At 42.9% G+C, this 22,760-nt stretch overlaps 2 protein-coding genes across 4 annotated transcripts in view; one reads left to right on the plus strand and one right to left on the minus strand.

The window, feature by feature from the left end:
- Positions 1-15,576, plus strand: part of LOC135512183 (leucine zipper putative tumor suppressor 2 homolog) — a 93,857-nt gene extending 78,281 nt beyond the window's left edge. For 2 of the 3 annotated variants that reach the window (XM_064933915.1, XM_064933914.1), the window contains 5 exons: positions 5,384-6,100; positions 6,495-6,617; positions 6,967-7,113; positions 7,247-7,762; positions 7,892-15,576. In XM_064933915.1, the coding sequence (XP_064789987.1) occupies positions 5,384-6,100; positions 6,495-6,617; positions 6,967-7,113; positions 7,247-7,762; positions 7,892-8,179 (1,791 nt within the window). In that variant the 3' untranslated portion in view covers positions 8,180-15,576. The remainder of the gene's footprint in view (positions 1-5,383; positions 6,101-6,494; positions 6,618-6,966; positions 7,114-7,246; positions 7,763-7,891) is intronic. The other variant, XR_010451382.1, reaches the window with a different exon arrangement.
- A 1,479-nt stretch (positions 15,577-17,055) lies between these two features.
- LOC135511608 (PDZ domain-containing protein 7-like) overlaps positions 17,056-22,760 on the minus strand; it is a 50,560-nt gene continuing 44,855 nt past the window's right edge. The window contains exons 14-15 of the mRNA XM_064933094.1: positions 20,557-20,657; positions 17,056-17,481 (exon numbers count right to left, since the gene is read on the minus strand). Of these exons, the coding sequence (XP_064789166.1) occupies positions 17,338-17,481; positions 20,557-20,657 (245 nt within the window). The 3' untranslated portion in view covers positions 17,056-17,337. The remainder of the gene's footprint in view (positions 17,482-20,556; positions 20,658-22,760) is intronic.

The following is a 22,760-nucleotide window of genomic DNA, read 5'->3' on the forward strand; positions in this document are numbered from 1 at the left end:
GTAGTGAACTTTCAGTACCTCACTATTACCTAACTACTCCCAGCTAAAATAAGCAGCACTGGTGGTGAGGTGCTAGGCCAACTACAGTACCAGTCAAATGTTAGGACACACCTACTCATTCCAGGGTTTTTATTTATTTTAAAAATATTTCTATAGCGTAGAATAATAGCGAAGACATCAAAACTATGAAATAACACATATGGAATCATGTAGTAACCAAAAAAGTTTGAAATATATACAAATTGAAATGTATTATATATTTGAGATTTTTTAAAGTAGCCACCCTTTGCCTTGATGACAGCTTTGCACACTCTCGGCATTCTCTCAACCAGCTTCATGAGGTAGTCACCTTGAATGCATTTCAATTAACAGGTGTGCCTTGTTAAAAGTTAATTTGTGGAATTTCTTTCCTTCTTAATTGAGCCAATCAGTTGTGTATTTTATTTTATTTTACCTTTATTTAACTAGGCAAGTCAGTTAAGAACATATTCTTATTTTCAATGACGGACTAGGAACAGTGGGTTAACTGCCTGTTCAGGGGCAGAACGACAGATTTGTACCTTGTGAGCTAGGGGATTTGAACTTGCAACCTTTCGGTTACAAAGGTGTATGGGGTGGTATACAGAAGATAGCCCTATTTGGTAAAAGTCCATATTATGTCAATAACAGCTCAAATAAGCAAAGAGAAACAACAGTCCATCATTACTTTAACACATGAAAGTCAGTCAATCTGGATAATGTCAAGAACATTTCTTCAAGTGCAGTCGCAAAAACCATCAAGCACTATGATGAAATGGCTCTCATGAGGACCGCCACAGGAATGGAAGACCCAGAGTTACCTCTGCTGTAGAGGATAAGTTCATTAGAGTTTCCAGTGCTCAACATATTTCAAGACAGTTGGAAAGCATTCCAGGTGAAGCTGGTTGAGAGAATGCCAAGAGTGTGCAAAGCTGTCATCAAGGCAAAGGGTGGCTACTTTGAAGAATCTCAAATATAAAATATATTTTGATTTGTTTAACACATTTTTGATTACTACATGATTCCATATGTGTTATTTCATATTTTTGATGTCTTTACTATTATTCGACAATGTAGAAAATAGTCAAAATAAAGAAAAACCCTTGAATGCGTAGGTGTGTCCAAACTTTTGACTGGTACTGTATATGCTAACATTATTTTCCATAAATCCTCTCTCTCCTCTCTCTCTAATTGACTGTTAATTTCTATTGATCGATAGGCAACCTTATTCACAGCTCAGACAAAGCCTGTAATAGATAATTTAACACTCGGAGAGCGTGATGTTGACTCAAAACAAAATCACTTTTTTAATTACTCAGACATTTTTAAAGTCATGTCACCCCCCGTCCTTGACATTTCCTAACTAAGTCTATATAACACACTGTCGTTGTTATAATCATACTTTTACAAACGTAAAATGTGTTATAAGCAGTTTTAAAAGATATATTTTTCTGCCCCTCGTGCACCGAAAAATATTCACTGACAGTCGGTCTGCGCAGCTGATGATGGCGCATCGAAAATACACCTAAACTACATTATATATTTAAAAAAGTATGTGGACACCCCTTCAAATTGGTAGATTCTGCTATTTCAGCCACACCGTTCCTGACAGGTGTATAAACTTGAGCACACAGCCATGCAATCTCCATAGACAAACAATGGCAGTGGAATGGCCTCAGTGACTTTCAACGTGGCACCGTCATAGGATGCCACCTTTCCAACAAGTCAGTTGGTCAAATTTATGCCTTGCTAGAGCTGCTGTTATTGTGAAGTAGAAACGTCTGGGAGTAACAACGGGCTCAGACGCAAAACGTACGGGACCGGCGAGTGCTGAAGCACTTAGCACGTAAAAAACATCAGTCTTCGTTTGCAACACTCACTACCAAGTTCCAAACTGCCTCTGGAAGCAACGTCAGCACAAGAACTGTTCATTGAGAGCTTCATGAAATGGGTTTCCATGGCCATGCAGCCGCACACAAGCCTAAGATCACCATGTGCAATGCCAAGTATTGGCTGGAGTGGTGTAACGCTCGCCCCCATTGGAATCACGCTTCACCATCTGGCCGTCCGACGGACAAATCTTGGTTTGGCGGATGCCAGGACAACACTTCCTGCCCCAATGTATAGTGCCAACTGTAAAGTTTGGTGGATGAAGAATAATGGTCTGGGGCTGTTTTTCATGGTTCAGGCTAGGCCCCTTAGCTCCAGTGAATGGAAATCTTAACTCTATAGCATACAATGACATTCTAGACAATTCTGTGTTTCCAACATCGTGGCAACAGTTTGGGGAAGGTCTCTCCTGTTCCAGCATGACAATGCCCAGTGCCCAAAGCGATGTCCATACAGAAATGGTTTGTCGATATCGGTGTGGAAGAACTTAACTGGCCAGCACAGAGTCCTGACCACATCTAACACCTTTGATGAACTTGAATGCCGACTGTGAGCCAGGCATAATTTCCCAACATCAGTGCCCGACCTCACTAAGCTCTTGTGGCTTAATGGAAGCCAGTCCCCGCTGCAATGTTCCAATATATAGTGGAAAGCCTTCCCAGAAGAGTGTGTAGCCTGTTATAAGAGCAAAGGGGGGTCAACTCCATATTAATGCCCATGATTTTGGAATGAGATGTTCGACGAGCTGGTGTCCACATGCTTTTGGTCATGTAGTGTATATTGACTAATTTCATATAGAAATCGAGTTTCTTGAAAGACTAGATTTAATTGTTAATAGTCTGATGGGTGAGAGTATTATCAATTTGAAGAATCTGATGAACAGCGGCAGCTTGTTATTGACACAGAGGCTGGTAAATGGAGTGCAAATCGTGACTTTTAAAAATTCCCCTACAGCGTTACATGCAGGTAAAACGTTTGGATGTCTATATAGTATCAGAAAGTGCACATTCTGCAGTTCCACATTGAATATTCTTGCCAAACAACTCTTAAAAATTACCCGTTGAGCTTTATTTCCCAAAAACTTTTTGCCAAAATTACCATGATTCCAAACTCAAAATATGCCATTCTTTTCTTTTGAAATGTATTTTCTTAAATGCATAATGTTCCTTAAGACCTGCCCTTAATGAATGACTCATGAATGATCTTTGTGATTGTGTTTATTTAATGGATTTGAACATTTGACTTGTGGTGTTTTAGTGTTTTTTCGTTTGTACATACAGTGCATTCGGAAAGTATTCAGACCCCTTCCCTTTGCAGCCTTATTCTAAAATGGATGTGTTTTTATCCTCATCACCCTACACACAATAACCCATCATGGCAACGCGAAAACAGGTTTTTAACATTTTTGCGAATGTATAAATAAAATTAACAGAAATAGCCTATTTGCATAAGTATTCAGACCCTTTGCTATGAGACTTGAAATTGAGCTCAGGTGCATCCTGTTTCCATTGATCATCTTTGACATGTTTCTACAACTTTATTGGAGTCCACCTGTGGTAAATTCAATTGAGTGGACATGGAAAGGCTCACGCCTGTTTATATAAAGGTCCCACAGTTGACAGTGCTTGTCAGAACAAAAACCAAGCCATGAGGTCAAAGGAATTGTCCGTAGAGCTCCGAGAGAGAATTGTGTCGAAGTGCAGATCTGGGGAAGGGTTCCAAAAAATGTCTGCAGCATTGAAGGTCCCCACAAACACAGTGTCCTCCATCATTCTTAAATGGAAGAAGTTTGGAACCACCAATAATCTTCCTAGAGCTTGCCACCCGGCCAAACTGAGCAATCGGGGGAGAAGGGCCTTGGTCAGGGAGGTGACCAAGAACCTGATGATCATTCTGACAGAGCTTCAGAGTTCCTCTGTGGAGATGGGAGAACCTTCCAGAAGGACAACCATCTCTGCAGCACTCCACCAATCAGGCCTTTATGGTAGTGGCCAGACGAAAGCCCCTCAGTAAAAGGCACATGACAGCCCACTTGGAGTTTTCCAAAAGCCACCTAAAGACTCTGACCATGAGAACCAAGATTCTCTGGTCTGATGAAACCAAGATTGAACTCTTTGGCCTGAATGCCAAGCGTCATGTCTGGAGGAAACCTACTGTGAAGCGTGGTGGTGGCAGCATCATGCTGTGGTGATGTTTTTCAGCGGCAGGGCTGGGAGACTAGTCAAGATTGAGGGAACAATATACAGACCAAAGTACGGAGAGATCCTTGATGAAAACCTGCTCCAGAGCTCTCAGGACCTCAGACTTGGGCGAAGGTTCACCTTCCAACAGGACAACAGGAGTGGCTTCTAGACAAGTCTCTGAATGTCCTTGAGTGGCACAGCCAGAGCCTGGCCTTGAACCCGATCGCATATCTCTGGAGAGACCTGAAAATGATGGGTATTGTGTGTAGATTTAGATTTTTATTTTATTTTTTCCATTTTAGAATAATGCTGTAACGTAAACAAATGTGGAAAAAGTCAAGGGGTCTGAATAGTTTCCAAATGCACTGTATAGCCTACAGTTGCATAAACTAATGAAATTGCTATTGTGTTCCCTAAAATCCCTTTTCTTTCATATTCTAATGTTACATTCATAAACAGAAACCAATTGTAATTTTTTCAATGGCATGTGAAATCTATTTATTAGACTGTTAAAATGTTGACGTTCGTTCAAAAGACGTTTTTGGCCCGAAGGGGGGGTCCAATGAGGCCAGGCTTTTCAATTGTTAACAATCAATCACCTCACACCTTATAATCAATGTCAGAGCTGTCTTACATTCACTGACACACTCACTGAGGCCTGAGGGAAATCATTTAGAAAACTGCTTACCGGACCTGTGTGTATAGAGCTGTCTTTTTCTGTCTCTCTCTCCTCTCTTGATCTGTCCCCCCCTTCTCTCTCTCTCGCCTTTCTCTTCCTGCCTCTTTCCTCTCCCCCTCTCTCTCCCCGTCTCCCTGTATTTCTCTTTCTATCTTTCTCCTCTCCCTCTCTCTCTTTTCATCCACCCTCTCTCGTGTCGTGACATATTCAATGAGATGTGAGAAAAATCATTAGGAAAACTGCTTACTGGAAACCAATAAATAACAATTAAACCAATCAGAGCCTTCCACCCTATCAGTGTCCCTGTCTTTATTGGGAGGAGACCAGGCATTCCTAATTCGCAATGCTGATATTACTAACGTCAGTTTCTTTTATATTTCCTTTGTTTTATCAAACCTTTATTTAACCGGAAATCCCAATCAAGGGTTGCCCAGTACTGTGGTTCTATGTGCGTTTGAGAGGGCCTTGATTAGATTCCCTTTGATAGGGCCTATCAGGCAATAATGAAAATAACGAAGATGATAATAATTCATTAATCATAGTTGAAAACACAATGTAATGATGTCTGTACTTTTCTGTAAGAACCATTAACAAATACTGTCTTCCATTACAGAACATGGAGAAGTTTCTGATCCGTCCCACTGCGTTCAAACCAGTGGTCCCCAAGAACCGTCACTCGGTGCAGTACCTCTCCCCGAGGACAGGGGGCAGCCTCTCTGAGAGCCAGGGCAGCCTCAACCTCCTCCTGCCCCTACCTATCAATGGGAATAACGGAAATACTGTGGTCAACAGCCCGGGGAGCTACGGAAATGTCGTATCTCTGCTCTGCTCCTCCTCTTCCTCGGACAGCAAAAGGAACTCGTACAGCGGAGGACGCAACGCTCGCAGCAGCCAGTCCTGCTCCATGTCAGACTCTGGCCGTAACTCCCTGTCCAGCCTCCCTACTCACAGCAGTACCGGCTACAGCTTGGCCCACAGCGAGGCCTCTGGGTCTGGAGGGTCAGGGGTGGGCCTGGAGCCTGGGGCTGGAAGAACTACTACTACGAACGGAGGAGGGTTGGTGACCCACGGAGTTCACAGTCACTCAACCTCCCACGGTCACTCTAACTCAGACAGCGGGCGTTCGTCATCCAGTAAGAGCACGGGGTCGGGGTCGCTGAGCGGGCGCGGCCAGCCCCTGTCAGACAGTGGGTCGTGTGGGCACTCACCCCCGCCTCTGGAGGGGTACGAGGGGGTGATGAGGGAGCTGGAGGAGAAGCTAAGGGAGAGGGATTTGGAACTGCAGCAGCTCAGAGAGAACCTGGACGAGAACGAAGCCGCCATCTGTCAGGTGAGAGGGGAGTTTTTTTTACTTAGTAGTTGTTCAGTAGACACCAAGGAGAGGATAATTGACTGAAACAGGGAGGTCCAATAACAACCCCTTGTTTTTGTTTTCAGTTGAAAGCGCTTTATTCACTTTTTTTCTTATGGTTTATCCTAATTAACACGAGTCACACAATCCTGGTGTGGCTCATGTCTGTGTAATGTCAGGGGTTTAAAGGCCTAAAGTGTTGCCTCGAGGTCCAATATGTATAAAATGTTTGTTTTTTCTGCTGTTTCTATTGACTAAGCTAAATTATTCCATAGCTTTTCGAGCCGTAATAGTGCTGGTTCACAGTTTGGCCTCTGGATGTGGCATCTGTATGTAAACTCTGACCTCCAACTCCTGACCTCCTGTGCTGTAGGTGTACGAGGAAAAGCAGCGTCGCTGTGAGAGGGAGCTGGAGGAAATGAGACAGAGCTGCTCTTCCAAGATGAAACAGGCTACACAGAAGGCCCAGAGAGTACAACAGGCCTTACAACTACAGGTCAGATCTACAGTATAGATAGAGACAGATACAGTATACAGAAACATGGATATACAGCGACATAGATACAGAAACATAGTATACAGACAGAGCAGTTTTTCTAAGATGAAACAGGCTCACAGAAGGCTCAGAGAGTACCACATGCCTTACAGCTACAGGCAACAGACAGAGATACAGAGATAGTTCAGTCAACTTAATTTGGGAAGTAGGACCCTGTTTTGTATGACAGCAAGTTACTATTGTTTGTACTATTTGTACTATTGTTTGAAATGTTGCTGCTGTTTTGATAGCATCTCCTGATTTTGGGACTGTCAAAATGCGACCCTAACTGTCTGTGTCTCTACTTCAGGTGTTCCAGCTGCAGCAGGAGAAAAAGAAACTTCAGGAGGACTTCTCCTCTCTGCTACAGGACAGGGAGGTGCTGGAGAGGAGGTGTGCCTCCATACAGAGAGAACAGATCCAGTTGGGACCGCGCCTAGAGGAGACGAAGTGGGAGGTGAGACACTGAGGAGGAGAAAGGTCAGGGGTTTAGGGGTCATGGGTTAGGGTAAGTGTGAGGGTCAACGTTGATTCATGTACACAATTTCAAAGTAAGAGAATATTCACAAAATATGCACCCTCCCACCCAGGTGTGTCAGAAGTCAGGTGAGATATCCCTGTTGAAACAGCAACTGAAGGAGATCCAGTCAGAGCTGAGCCAGAAGGGTGGGGAGCTGGTGGTCCTGAAGTCCCAGCTGAGGGAGGCCAGGACCGACCTCCAAAACAGCCAGGCCAGGAGCCAGGAGGCTGGTTCGGGCCTGCGGACACGCTCTCTGGAGCTAGAGGTCTGCGAGAATGAGCTCCAGCGCAGGAAGAGCGAGGCTGAGCTTCTCCGCGAGAAAGTCATACGCTTGGAAGAAGAGTCGGCCCAGCTTCGAGGTGCCCTGGCCAATCAGGGAGGAGGCCAGACGCCGGCTAATAAGGGCCAGTGCATGAGCCTGCCCCTCCCCCAGGGCCGTGTGGGTGTGGAGGGTGGAAAGGGGGGCCCCAGCCCCTCTATGGGGTACCGTGAGGCGGAGGAGGGCAGGCTGGTATGGGGAGGGGAGAGTGATGAGGCCAAGACTCAGAGGCAGAGTGCTGAAGCTGTGCTTGGACTCAGGCAACAGGTGAGCTCCAATGATGTTTAGACGTTCTTTTGTTAATTTATTATCTGCAGAATGGTGCTTGAATAATACTCGTTTTTGCACTGATCTGTTGTCTTCAGTCAATCAATGAATCAATCACTTCTCTGTCAGGTGGAGAGGCTGAGGGCAGAGCTGATGTACGAGAGGAGGAGCAGTGAGGAGCAGCTGGGAGGATTCGAGGAGGAGAGGAGAGTCTGGCAGGAGGAGAAGGAAAAGGTGATCCGCTACCAGAAGCAGCTGCAGCAGAACTACATCCAGATGTACAGGAGGAACAGAGATCTGGAGAGGGTGATGAGAGAGCTCAGTCTAGAGCTGGAGAACAGAGACATAGAGGACTATGACATCCACAGCGGCAGCAACGACATCCACTTTGAGGAGATGACCGCTACTGAGATCTAGAGGGGACAACAACAGGGGTGTCCTCTCGCCCCATTGAGATTTAGAGACCAGACAGGGACGTTGTCTAACCCCAGTGATATCAAAATCAAATTGTATTGGTCACATACATATGTTTAGCAGATGTTCAATGGTTGTGTTTCTAGCTCCAACAGTAGCATCTCCTGATATTTAGAGACAAGGGTGTCCTCTCGCCCCCATGACTATTAATACCAGCACCCTGAAATGATCTGATTTCCCAATCACTGCTACTGAGAGGGATGCGTCCAAAACCAAACCCTATTTCCTATGTAGTGCACTACCTTTGGCTAGAGAACAGGGTGACATTTGAAATGTGCATCTAGGATACCGAGGGTATATCTGAACTTATTCCCCTAACCACAGTACAAGCACTCTTTACTTCCCTATGGACCGTTTGCTGTCATGGACATTAAGGGAGCATCTCTGTTTAAGGGTGGATCCGCTCCACTAGACATTGGGTTGCACCCTCCTCCTGGACCACACAGGAACAGCTGACTACCTGCAGTCAGAAAAGACTCCATCTCATCTTTATTCAGACTTAAAAGAGAGGTTAGTGTGTATCTCAATAGTTGAGAGTGTCGTCCTCTCCAGAGTAAGATTCACCCTCAGACCAACACATGCTCCTTGCCTCCTCACATGGGTTTGATTGCCCAGCTATTGTACCAGCACTCTTTGGGACGTATATTATGACTTTTGACTTGAGAAACAAGCAGGTACCACTCAAACCTCGCTCAAATCAGTGTATTGAAAGCAAAGGGGAGAATCGAGTCGAGTATAATCACATCTGTATGGAGCACACAGGTGTGACTACCTGACCACCAGCACATAAGGATGACATTACTATAACGATGACATCATCACCACTCAACTGTGTTTTCGTTCGTCCACAGGACTTTGTGCACCTTTGCACTTAAAGCAATGATGTAATAACACAATTTGTGCTGTCAATGTTATATATACAGTGTTCAGTGGATCAGCAACTCATCTAGAAGTAGTACGGAAAGGACAAGAAATAATCCACTGGCCAGGAAATATGGATTTATATTCAGTGGAATTGGACTATGTAGTATTTTGATGGGATGTATAAGGACTGTTGGCACAAATAGCAAATGCAACTGTTCAGTTTTCAGCACTGGCTAAGAAAGGAACTGTAGTCTACATTCTTTCTTGTTCATGGAATCTTCAAACATCCTGGATTTCTATCATTGGCTGCTTGCAGCTAACATGTCAACATTCTCTTCTGTCATTGGCTGAACCATATCTGTCAGTTGATATTGACTCTCAGCTCCCCATATCAGACTGAGAAATGTGGTGCGAAGGAAGAGAAAACCAAAAGAAGACATCAAAGGCTTAATGTGAGTGCTGTGTTGTGCTCCTCCTCTCTCTAAGCCAATAGTCACCCTATTGTATCTTCTCTACAACCTCTCCCATGTGAATGACACAAACAGAAGCAAGTAGCACTATGAGGGAGTGATTAGCATGGGAGATATCAGCACAAATGCAACCGCTGCCCTTCTCTCTCTCTCTCAGCACAAACATATCAGAGGAAGAAACACACCTTAATTGGTCAACTCAAGCTGCCCGTCAAAGATATCGATGCTGCATTGGCTGCTGGGATTGTTATGGAGCCGTATTGGATCAGTGAGCATATGGTGTCACTTTTCCTTATGGTATCTCAGTGAAACCAACAAAACATCCCTGTTCAACTGTACTGAGCTCCCCCCTCCCTTGGCCTCTCACTGTCGCACACGCTGGACTCTACTAACATTTGACTTTTTATTACTAGACCCCCCCTTTCCCTCCCTCTCATCAAAAAGCCAAGTAACACTTCCTAGACTTCCTGTCCCTTCTGGCCAGTGACTGTGAGGCTCACTCACTGACACCTAGATAATGTGGATGGCAAAAGTCTGTCAAAGTCTGGGAGAGGTAATGTAGGGCAGGGTTCCCCAACTGGCAGTGATTTTATTTGGCCTCCTAAGTTTTCTGAGCAAAAAAACATATATATATAATTATATATATATATATATATATATATATATATATATATATATATATATATAATTCTATATTTTTTAAACGTTGTTGGATATAAACGACTAAAAACACCAGCAAATCAGCTCCAGGTGATTTTAATTTTGGAAATCTGTTCCAACGCATAATAGTGAAATAGATACATGTGATCGTATACAAATGTAAACAAGGTTTGAAATAATTGTTTAGGTCAAATATATCTGTTTGGGCATTTTGCATTCAATTGCGGTCTACAAATTATTTGTAATTATGTACTTGTCCGCTGACCATCCGCTCAAGAAAATGTCAGCTTGCGGCTAAATCTAGTTGATGATCCCTGATGTAGGGGTTTGTGCTGGACAGTGCATGATATATTAGCCTAAGGCATGACAAACAGGTCATTATGGAACTGTTCCAGTGGTTATGTCAACATTTTGGCAACCACTGCCATAGAAATATCATTAATAGAATGTAATTCTATTTCTATGTGGGGAACCATAGATAAATATTAGAGTCTTCAGTTGTGCTTCCTCATAAGAAGGGATTAAACTAGAGCTCTGGTCTTTTATATTACAGAGGTTAACAGAGTTTATAAAAAGGAATCTAACAGATAAATGGAAATCAATATGATCAATGATGATGATGTATATTTTTTTTATATAGCACCTGAAGATATTTTGTGGTAACACCAGTACCATTGTGGGTTTAATGTACAAAGTATAATAAAGTGTTCTATATATCTTTCCAGTACCACACATATACCAATGAGATGATTAAACACAATTGGAAAGGGTCTGGGAAGAGTGGCGCGAACATTGAAACTCCACACTTTGTTGTTGACCAAGCTGCATTATGATTTAACAAACATACAAAAATATGGGAAATATCCAGCTTTTAGCCAAGGTTTACATTGGTCAGCACATTAATGGTCATCCTTGTTCAATGCGATTGAGTTTTCATTTGGCGTCCATTATCGTCTATATCACCCAATATCATCGTCATCGTTGTGTTTGTCATATTCAGACTACACTTATTAACACACAAAGCATTTAATCCAAATAATATCTCAACTAAAAATGTGTTCATCACATATGGTACAAACATTCATCTTCAATTTAGTCGTATAGGTCTACAAGGTTACCATTTTACAACATTCAAGATGTATCTTTAAGAGAGGAATAGAACATGTTTTGCTCCAGTGTGGATGTACCATCATCTGTAACACAGTCAGGTGGAAAAAGCAGCTCAGGTGTAGTTTTTTTAATTGAACCTTTATTTAACTAGGCAAGCCAACTAAGAACAAATTCTTATTTACACTGACAGTCTACCACAGCCAAACCCTAACCCAGATGATGTTGGGCCAATGGGACTCCCAATAACAGCTAGCTGTGATATAGCTCAGAATCGAACCAGGGTCTGTAGTGACACCTCTAGCACTGAGATGCAGTGCCTTAGACCGCTGTAATGACTAACACAGTAGCACAGGTGTAATGGTTAACACAGTAGCACAGGTGTAATGGTTAACACAGTAGCACAGGTGTAATGGTTAACACAGTAGCACAGGTGTAATGGTTAACACAGTACAGTAGCACAGGTGCAATGGTTAGCACAGTAGCACAGGTGTAATGGTTAGCACAGTAGCACAGGTGTAATGGTTAACACAGTAGCACAGGTGTAATGGTTAACACAGTAGCACAGGTGTAATGGTTAACACAGTAGCACAGGTGTAATGGTTAACACAGTAGCACAGGTGTAATGGTTAACACAGTAGCACAGGTGTAATGGTTAACACAGTAGCACAGGTGTAATGGTTAACACAGTAGCACAGGTGTAATGGTTAACACAGTAGCACAGGTGTAATGGTTAACACAGTAGCACAGGTGTAATGGTTAACACAGTACAGTAGCACAGGTGTAATGGTTAACACAGTACAGTAGCACAGGTGTAATGGTTAACACAGTACAGTAGCACAGGTGTAATGGTTAACACAGTAGCACAGGTGTAATGGTTAACACAGTAGCACAGGTGTAATGGTTAACACAGTAGCACAGGTGTAATGGTTAACACAGTACAGTAGCACAGGTAAAGTGAACTGAAAGGGACCCCAGTGTTAATTTTGGCACTCTGTAACAGATTTAGTCATTTTGACTTAAATATCATTAAGTCTGATTCACATTTTAGTAATGATTTAGTGTAGTTATTGTCAAAATCTTTGTCAACTAAATCCATTTTTGTCAACTTTCATTTTAGTCATTTTTATTGCCTCATTAACTTATAGTAAACAAATCACTGACTTCCATGTGCACAAACATACATACAGTAGTAGCCTTGTTCTACTAACATATTTTTCTGCATAAAATCCTATTCTCATCCCAACAGCAGAAATATGACAAACATATATAAGAATGATTTGGCCTCGGTCGCGTCATTTCCATTTATCAACGTTCCACAGACGCCGCAGCCACATGTCCAAAAGTAGAATGGAGCACAGACGTCAGTTCAACGTCTAGTTTTGATTTACATTTGGTTCAGTTGTCAACTAGCCTGAATTCAATGTGAGATCAACGTAAAATGTCATGTCATTGGATTTAAAAGTTGGGTGTAAAAAAGACAACACTTCCTTACATTGATGACTATTTTCAAATCCAATCAGTTTTACACTGATTCAACTTCATCACATTAAATTATTTTTGTTGAAATGACGTGGAAACAATGTTGATTCAAACAGTTTTTGCCCAGTGGGTAATGATTTCGAACAGGAGGGAGCTAATGACTGTTTTGCCCAGTGATGTAGTTGATTAATTAAACCTCGAAACCTAATCAAGTCCCAACTAAGTCCCCTGTGCTCGAGCCCAAGTCATAGTCACCAATGGTCGAGTCAGGAGTCCTGGTCCAAGTGCTCTAGTCTGAGTCACCAATGGTCGAGTCAGGAGTCCTGGTCCAAGTGCTCTAGTCTGAGTCACCAATGGTCGAGTCAGGAGTCCTGGTCCAAGTGCTCTAGTCTGAGTCACCAATGGTCGAGTCAGGAGTCCTGGTCCAAGTGCTCTAGTCTGAGTCACCAATGGTCGAGTCAGGAGTCCTGGTCCAAGTGCTCTAGTCTGAGTCACCAATGGTCGAGTCAGGAGTCCTGGTCCAAGTGCTCAAGTCTGAGTCACCAATGGTCGAGTCAGGAGTCCTGGTCCAAGTGCTCTAGTCTGAGTCACCAATGGTCGAGTCAGGAGTCCTGGTCCAAGTGCTCAAGTCTGAGTCACCAATGGTCGAGTCAGGAGTCCTGGTCCAAGTGCTCTAGTCTGAGTCACCAATGGTCGAGTCAGGAGTCCTGGTCCAAGTGCTCAAGTCTGAGTCACCAATGGTCGAGTCAGGAGTCCTGGTCCAAGTGCTCTAGTCTGAGTCACCAATGGTCGAGTCACGAGTCCTGGTCCAAGTGCTCAAGTCTGAGTCACCAATGGTCGAGTCCTGGTCCAAGTGCTCAAGTCTGAGTCACTGGCTCCACTCAAAATAAAGCTATTTACCCAGTCAGAGGTAGTGTCAAGATGAATTTATTCAATAAATTGTTTGCTATTCCTTTTCCTTTCTATCTATGCCACCAAATGTTTGCATAGGCTACTGGTAATGTTACCAGGGTCACGTTCAGTTGCAAAACATGTTGAACGTTGCAGATAGAAATCCCAGGAATAGAGCCAACGTTATTCCTTATTCAACATGTCAGATAGGCATGTTTGTTCTACATAGCACATTTCTATCAGAGCGTTCCGTCCTACTGAACACGGCCCAGGTTGTTAGCTATAACTAGCTAATGAGGTAACATGACTGAACAAAGTGTAGTCTAAATAGACGGTTACTTGTCCGGCCCTAGTTTTAGAACAGATATGCTTTATGAATGTTAAATGCTCCCCGCCGATGCATGATAGAAAGAAAAGACGTAGCGTCGGTATTATGGTTCAAACCTTTAGAGCGGTAATCTCAAGACGTTTTCTTAAACCGTGTCTTTTTACTGCAGTCTGAACAGGCAAAAACCACAATGGAATCTGATAATTCAAGCCACATTTCAAACCAACTTCGTAGATGGCTTGAAGTCAGATACAAATCTGATTCCTGGTCAAGTCACTTGTGTCTGAATGGGAAAATCAGATTTATTTGCCCTCAAGTGGTTTTGAAAGTTGGATAATATTTTCCTTTGAGGCTATAAAGTGTTCCTACACTATGATTTTGAACATTCAAAGCAACTGGGAAACATTCTACATAACTTCTGAGTGATGAGGAATCATGAACACCACCACAGATCAGTTCTAAAAACTATTGTTCAGTCCCACTTAGTAGTCAGACTTGAGATCATTTAGTCTCGTCTTGTTTTAGGCAACTGAAATATATTTTTTTGTTTAGTTATAGTTTTTTTCTGGTCTATTTAGTCAGTTATAGTCTAGTCAACTGCCACTGAAAAAGTAGGTGTTTGACAAGTATTTGAGTCCTTATTTTTGTTGACTAAAGTAACTGTGACGAACCCTCGGTGAAAGCACAGTGCACTCTGGATACCCCTTTCCACATTTCTCACTTTTCTTCATAACCCCATAATAACAATTTTCTGTGTAAATACAGTCAGTATCTAACTGAAAATGACATACAGGTAACTGCCAAAATAAAGGAAACACTTGTGTAAATGAGGGATACAAAGTATATTGAAAGTAGGTGCTTCCACACAGGTGTGAGTCTTGAGTTAATTAAGCAATTAACATCCCATCATGCGTAGAGTCATGTATAAAAATGCTGGGCAGTCCATTATTTTGGCTACCATGGCTATGCCCCCCCCCCCCCCATAGGATTACAAGGCCCTGGCCACAGGGCACAAGTGATCACTGAATGGTTTGATGAGCATGAAAACCAGATCTCAACCCAATTTAACACTTATGGTAGATTGTGGAGCGGTGCCTGAGACAACATTTTCCACGACCAACAAAACAACAGCGTTTTCCCTCCAATAGAGTTCCAAACACTTGTAGAATCTATGCCAATGTGCATTGAAGCTGTTCTGGCTTGTGGAGGCACCACACCCTATTAAGACTTTGTTGGTGTTTCCTTAATTTTGGCAGTTACTTCTACATTGAGTGACATTCTAGTCCTTTACTCAGACCAAAATATATATTTCAAATGTAGCCACTGCGACTAGACCAAAGCAACGTAACACGTTTGTTTGTATTTGTCTTGTTTCTTTTCTTCCTTAGTGAGCATAAGTATACAATTATATTTTAGTTTGTTTAGGTGTTCTGTTCCTTTATTAATCCATGGTGTTTGTAGTCATTCATGTATATTTTCATGCTGTAAATTTATTGTACAAAAGTATGTTTGTTTTTAATTAAAGATACAAAATGTCACCATGGAGTAATGGTTGTTGGAATTTACACTGATGCACGGGTGAAAATAAATATTCTGAAGTGATGAAGGCTTTTTGGGGTGAATCCTAACTGCCTCAAATGTTCACAATCTGCCATCGCCATTGAACAAATTCATCCCAGCCTTAGTGAAAATCTGACTGAAGTGGAAGTGAAGATTTGCCCCTTCATATTTATCAGTTGACAACCAAACGACTTCCTGTATCTACTTCCATTAATATTACACGATCCAGAGACACAGACAGACGGTGTAAAGTGTCAATAAAACATTTATTGTGGTAAATTAATACGATAGCTCTGAAAACATTTTGGATGTACCTTATTCTATGCTTATTACATGTATATTATGCTTAATTACACACACACACACACACACACACATACATACATATATACACACATATACATATATATAAATAACAGAAGCTTAGCCGACCATACTGCCATTGAGCTTTACAGCAGCATTTGTCACCAGCCAGACATTCTAGCCCTACAGCAAGTCATAGGTAAGCACCTCTCAAGCCCTCTGCTGCTCATAAAGGTCAGGAACTACACGTGGTGCACTGTACACTCTGATGATTCCAGGGAGTTAGGGACCTAAACCTAACCTAATATTAACCCTTGACCTAACATTAGCCCTTCATCCACCCTTCCCAGACCCAGACAGTCCCTCTCTCTTCACCCCAGTCTTAGCCCCTCTGCCTCTCAACCCAACCTTAGTTTAAGCCACTGGTCCTCACATCCTGTACATCATTTAGGTTTTCCTCCATCTCCTCCACATGTCTGTTCAGGCTCAGTCCACAAGCCTATGTAATCAAGCATCTAAAGTGGCATCCTGCTCCAGAAACATGAACTCTGTTTGCCAGAAATACAGTTTTAAACAGAGCTGCAATTTGTACTAATCCCCTAGACATCCACTAAACCACAACTATAATACAGAGGCTTAATCTGGACTATAAACCTCATGACGTTGGACACAGTAATCTCTCTCTCTGGCAGGACCGTGGTGGACTGAAATGGTCCCTGGAACTGTGTGTATAGGGGGGGTTATACTTCCTGCGTGCGAGTGGTGAGTGAGTGAGTGAGTGAGTGAGTGAGTGAGTGAGTGAGTGAGTGAGTGAGTTTGCGTACATGCGTGCGTGCCTGCATGTTTTTGCTTCCACAAAATAAAGTTCCCTTCCCTTGAAGTTACCTACAGTACATTATATTAATATGATTGCTATAGCTGCTGACTCCTAACAACGCTAGCTAACAATATAAATTAATATAGCAAAAGGGATACATATAATCCAGTCTATCTGTGATAAATATTATTTATCACATTATGATACTCAAAGTAGGCACAGTAGACCCACATGTCGACTGCAGTTGCAACATAACATGTCACGTTACCAATTTTTGATTGAGCAGTATTTCCTGTTTTCTATGGAAACATTATCCCTTTTTGAGGAGAAGCAAGCGTATTGGTCAGTGTAAGAGGTACCTTCCTCTCCTCTGTGAATAGACCATTCCCTTCCATTCCGAACCATCTGCATCAGACGAATCCTCATCTTCTGTAAATCCACATACTTGTATCTGACAACGTTCTGGTTTGAACACCAGCATTTCATTCATTTCCATTTCCAGACAAAGTGGGTTGGTGAACTGCACCTCGGAGCATCCTTTTTGACAGGCCTGTAGTACTGAGGTTGTAGTATTTGTGTAAGCCTGACAGTGGGCTAGTCAGCAGGGCTCTTTGGGTTCTTAGGGCCCCTTGGGGACCTTGACGATGAACACCATGGAGTCTTTGGCCTTGTTGCTGAACGCCCGGCGAATTACGTCCACCGCATGAAGATGGGTCACACGCTGCAGAGACTCACCGTCCACCGACACCAGCTCATACCCAGCCTGGAGAGATACACACACAAAGAGAGAAACACACACATACACACACACATATGCATGCATAGACAAACACGCACAAACCATACACACACACACACAAATACAGGTTAGAGGTGATATACACACACATAGGCCTACACATGCTTACTGTGCATTGCTTACACATGCTTACTGTGAATCCCACTTAGCGTCTTTTTCTCTAATCTCCATACTCATATCCCAGTAGATGAAGCCCAAGGTTATGTTGAAAACACACACACACACACCAACCACACTTAATGCCTCCCCCTGCATTGTTTCCTGCAGGAAGAGAGCAGAGCACTGCCGAGTTCTAGAACCCAGAGGAGAGGAAGTTCCTGTGATGTCATCAGTGCACACCGAGGATGCACCTGGCTGACACTCACAACACAACCCCACTGAATGGCTACAACATAATCACACACATAATCTATTTTACCCAAACCTGCTGGAACATCTCCCCTCATGAAACTGTTGTTCAACAAAATATTTGATCATGTTTATTGACCCAAAACATTCATGCCCTTCCTCCTGTGATGCCAGTATCAAAAAATGTTGATCCATTAAACTAAAGAGCAGATTAATACAAGTAATTTTGAATATTAAACATAATGTCATTCATCCTCTTTGGTAAACATTTATGGATGTTATTTTTGAGGCTTCCTCTCTCTCTCTCTTTCTCTAACCAACAGGCATCATCCACTAAAGGGTCCTCCCTACTGAATTAGATCTCTCTATTGTAGTCTGGTTTGACATTACAAATACAGTATCGAAATTACAAATAGTTAGTCATTGTTATACTTTAAACCTATTAATGTGGATTATTCAGCTATGTGCATTGCTCTTAATTTCTAGGCAGTGGTGGTAGTGGATCCCTATCCAAACTCCAGGCCATATTTCTGGAGAGAGCAACACTAGAACACTAGGACCGGTTAAATGGTATACTCATCTAGTTTTTAGAGTACTGTTAAGTACACACGCTGCAAACAATAATCAGTTGTTAGCATGTCCCCAGAATGTCACAAAATTGTCTCCTAAAGTCGTCAGGACGTTGTTTCATGGTCCCCTAAATGTTTTGTCTAGTTCCCGGTTGGTCCCGAGATGTCCCCAAGGAAGTTTTTAGGAGATTCTTAGGACATTGTGTCATGGTCCAATGGATGTTTTTGTTTAGTTCCCGGTTTGTCCCATGGAAATCACCTGATGGTCCCAAAGAAACATTGTCGTCCCCCACGCGCAAGCTATTTTCATTACACATCACCCCTTGCTACTGTTGCCAAGCCCATCAAGGCCCTGATTGGTGAACCAGAGTGCTTTTAACATACTGTTTTCTACTTACATACTGTAATTGACACACGTTAAAATACATGATTCAATTGTGTATGTTTATTCCAACAGTAATTATTACTTAACATGTCCTCAACTAGGATTTGAACTCACAACCTCTTGGTTCACGGCATTCCAATTCAGGTGTAACATTAAAACAGAATAACACGCCCCTCCAACATTAGACAACTATACAAAAAACACAAACTCAAATTGCTGAAATAAGTAAATTAAGTCAATGACACAAAGGTCAGTTTAAATTATAACTATAAAGCAGATGGCACTCTTTTGCTAAGTTCAGAGATGTATTATAGGGGCTGAATGTGTAGAGTACTTCTGAACTTCTACAGACAGTGTGGTGCAGCAGAAAGATCAGCATACCCCAAATCTAGAGGTTGTGCATTCTTTCATAAAAGATTATTACACTATTTTAGCTGAAGAGCTTACCTTAAAACCCCCATGCCATTTAATTTATTTAATTATAGTGGTTTGTTACACCAGGGACCATAACGTGGCAAAAACCTCCAGGGGACAATGACACAACGTCCCAAGGACGTTCAGGGGACCATGACACAACGTTCCATAGAACGTCCTAAAAACACCCTGGGACAAACTGTGAACTACAAAAAAGTCCCCTAGAGAACGTTGATTTATTTTGCATTTTAGCTAACCCTAACCATTTTAAAAAGGGTATATAATTATCCTAACCTGTTATGTTAATGCTCCTAACCTGCTGCGTAAGTTCTCCTAACCTGCTACAAAAAGTCAATTTTGACAAAAGCTCTATCCCTTCTAGACAAAACCGTCAAGCAGGGGCAATAGCAAGCGTGACACACACACACACACACACACACATACAGACCTGGTGGCTAGCTTAAAGATAGGCGGTTATCAGACAGGAACAAGGGGATAGGATGTGTGTGAACAGTCAGTCTGGTGTAGTAATCCGACTTCCCCCTGCTCTTAGTGTGTGGCACACAAGTTAGGGACAGGCTATCAGGCTATGCCTAGGAATTAAGGGGCTAGAGCAAACCAACCACGTCTAGCTCCGTCTACATCGGTCTATCTCTCTCTCTCTCTCTCTTTCCCAAACAATTCTCTCCCTCCTTGTCCTCCCCTTCCTCTCCTTCACAAAGGTCTCTGTCACGTTTTTGTATGCATGCATGTCAGTGCGTGTATGTGTGTATGTGTGTATGTGTGTGTGTGTGTGTGAGACAGGGGGGGGGGGGGGACTCAGAGGGGAAGTTCATGGAAACTGAAAGGCTTAGCCGACACTAGATCCCCAGTGTTTGACACTCGAGTCAGGGCCCTATCGTACCTGGGAAGTGCTGTCACCTGATATGCGCACGGCAGCAACACACCCACAAACACTCCTGATTTTGAAACTTCGACCTAGTGTCTAGAGATCGCTACAGTAGGGTTGTATCAGACATTACCACATTCACCACACTGTAACCTCTGACCTCATCCCCCTGCTTCCTTCAGTATCTCTTCCCTTCTATTAATACACTCTGGCTGAGTCATAATACCCGTACATTACCTGGCCCAGCCCATGTACCTCATCAGTCATACTGGAGATATAAAAACACACACACACACACACACACACACAAAAGACCAAGCTAGAGTGCCATTTACAAATGTCACAGACCAAAACTGCTAAACACGTCACCCTGTTTCATTGGGCGCAGCTCTGATTAAAACATGAGCTGCCCTAATATTGCTAAAGAAGCTTACCTTCAGAACACCACTGGTAGAGGCAGCTCCTCCTGGAAAGATCTTCTCTATCTTGATCACAGGCTGCACCTTGGACTCCATCCCACCTGAGATACTGATACCTATAGAGCAGAGATAGAGAGTTTATACACAAAAGGCCGGTGGAGGTGCAGGCTATTGTTCCAGCCAGTCAACTAGTAATCCTAGTCTTCAGTCAAGACTTAGTTTATGTATTTATAGGGGTATTTATAGTGCCTTCAGAAAGTATTTACAACCCTTGAGTTTTTCACATTTTGTTGTGTTACAGCTTGAATTTAAAATGGCGATTTGGTTTCACTGGCCTACACACAACACCCGATAATGTCAAAGTAGATTCGTGTTTTTAGACATTTTTACAAATTAATTTCAAAAATGTAAGCAGACATTGAATATCCATTTGAGCATGGTGAAGTTATTAATTACACTTCGGAGGGTGTACCAATACACTCAGTCACTACAACGATACAGACGTCCTTCCTAACTCAGTTGCTGGAGAGGAAGGAACCCGCTCAGAGGTTTCACCATGTGAAATAAACTCAGCAAAAAAAGAAACGTCCTCTCACTGTCAACTGTGTTTATTTTCAGCAAACTTAACATGTGTAAATATTTGTATGAACATAACAAGATTCAACAACTGAGACATGAACTGAACAACCTCCACAGACATGACTAACAGAAATGTAATAGTGTGTCCCTGAACAAAGGAGGCGTCAAAATCAAAAGTAAGTCAGTAATTACTGGTGTGGCCACATTAAGTACTGCAGTGCATCTCCTCCTCATGGACTGCATAATATTTGCCCGTTCTTGCTGTGAGATGTTACCCCACTCTTCTACCAAGGCACCTGCAAGTTCCCAGACATTTCTGGGGGGAATGGTCCGAGCCCTCACCCTCCGATCCAACAGGCCCCAGATGTGCTCAATGAGATTGAGTACCAGGCTCTTCGCTGGGCATGGCAGAACACTGACATTCCTGTCTTGCAGGAAATCACACACAGAACGAGCAATATGGCTGGTGGCATTTTCATGCTGGAGGGTCATGTCAGGATGAGCCTGCAGGAAGGGTACCACATGAGGGAGGAGGATGTCTTCACTGTAACGCACAGCGTAGAGATTGCCTGCAATGACAAGAAGATCAGTCCGATGATGCTGTGACACACCGCCCAGACCATGACAGACCCTCCACCTCCAAATCGATCCCGCTCCAGAGTACAGGCCTCGGCGTAACGCTCATTCCTTTGACGATAAACGCAAATCCAACCTTCACCCCTGGTAAGACGAACCGCGACTCATCAGCGAAGAGCACTTTTTTCCAGTCCTGTCTGGTCCAGCAACGGTGGGTTTGTGCCCATAGGCAACGTTGTTGCCGGTGATGTCTGGTGAGGACCTGCCTTACAACAGGCCTACAAGCTCTCAGTCCAGCCTCTCTCAGCCTATTGCGGACAGTCTGAGCACTGATGGAGGGATTGTGCGTTCCTGGTGTAACTCAGGCAGTTGTTGTTGCCATCCTGTACCTGTCCCGCAGGTGTGATGTTCAGATGTACTGATCCTGTGCAGGTGTTGTTACACATGGTCTGCCACTGCGAGGATGATCAGCTGTCCGTCCCTGCAGCGCTGTCTCACAGTACGGGCATTGCAATTTATTGCCCTGGCCACATCTGCAGTCCTCATGCCTCCTTGCAGCATGCCTATGGCACGTTCATGCAGATGAGCAGGGACCCTGGGCATCTTTCTTTTGGTGTTTTTCAGAGTCAGTAGAAAGGCCTCTTTAGTGTCTTAAGTTTTCATAACTGTGACCTTAATTGCCTCCCGTCTGTATTTAACGACCATTCCACAGGTGCATGTTCATCAATTCTATATGGTTCATTGAACGAGCATGGGAAACAGTGTTTAAACCCTTTATAATGAAGATCTGTGAAGTTATTTAGATTTTTACTTATTATCTTTGAAAGACAGGGTCCTGAAAAAGGGATGTTTCTTTTTTTGTTGAATTTATGAGAAAATCTGAGATATAAGAAATATATTATTTTACATGTATTTATCCCTTTATTTTGGACACTAAACTATCTCTATGTATACTTCCATTCATGTTTTAAACTGGTACCGGAGACCTTCAGTCCTAGATTAAAACGGAGAGTCTCAGGTTTCCACAGAGGGGTCATATTAGTGTGTAGCCCAAACCGTTCGGA

Source organism: Oncorhynchus masou, chromosome 24 (genome assembly GCF_036934945.1).
Source record: "Oncorhynchus masou masou isolate Uvic2021 chromosome 24, UVic_Omas_1.1, whole genome shotgun sequence".
NCBI classification, from domain to species: Eukaryota; Metazoa; Chordata; class Actinopteri; order Salmoniformes; family Salmonidae; genus Oncorhynchus; species Oncorhynchus masou.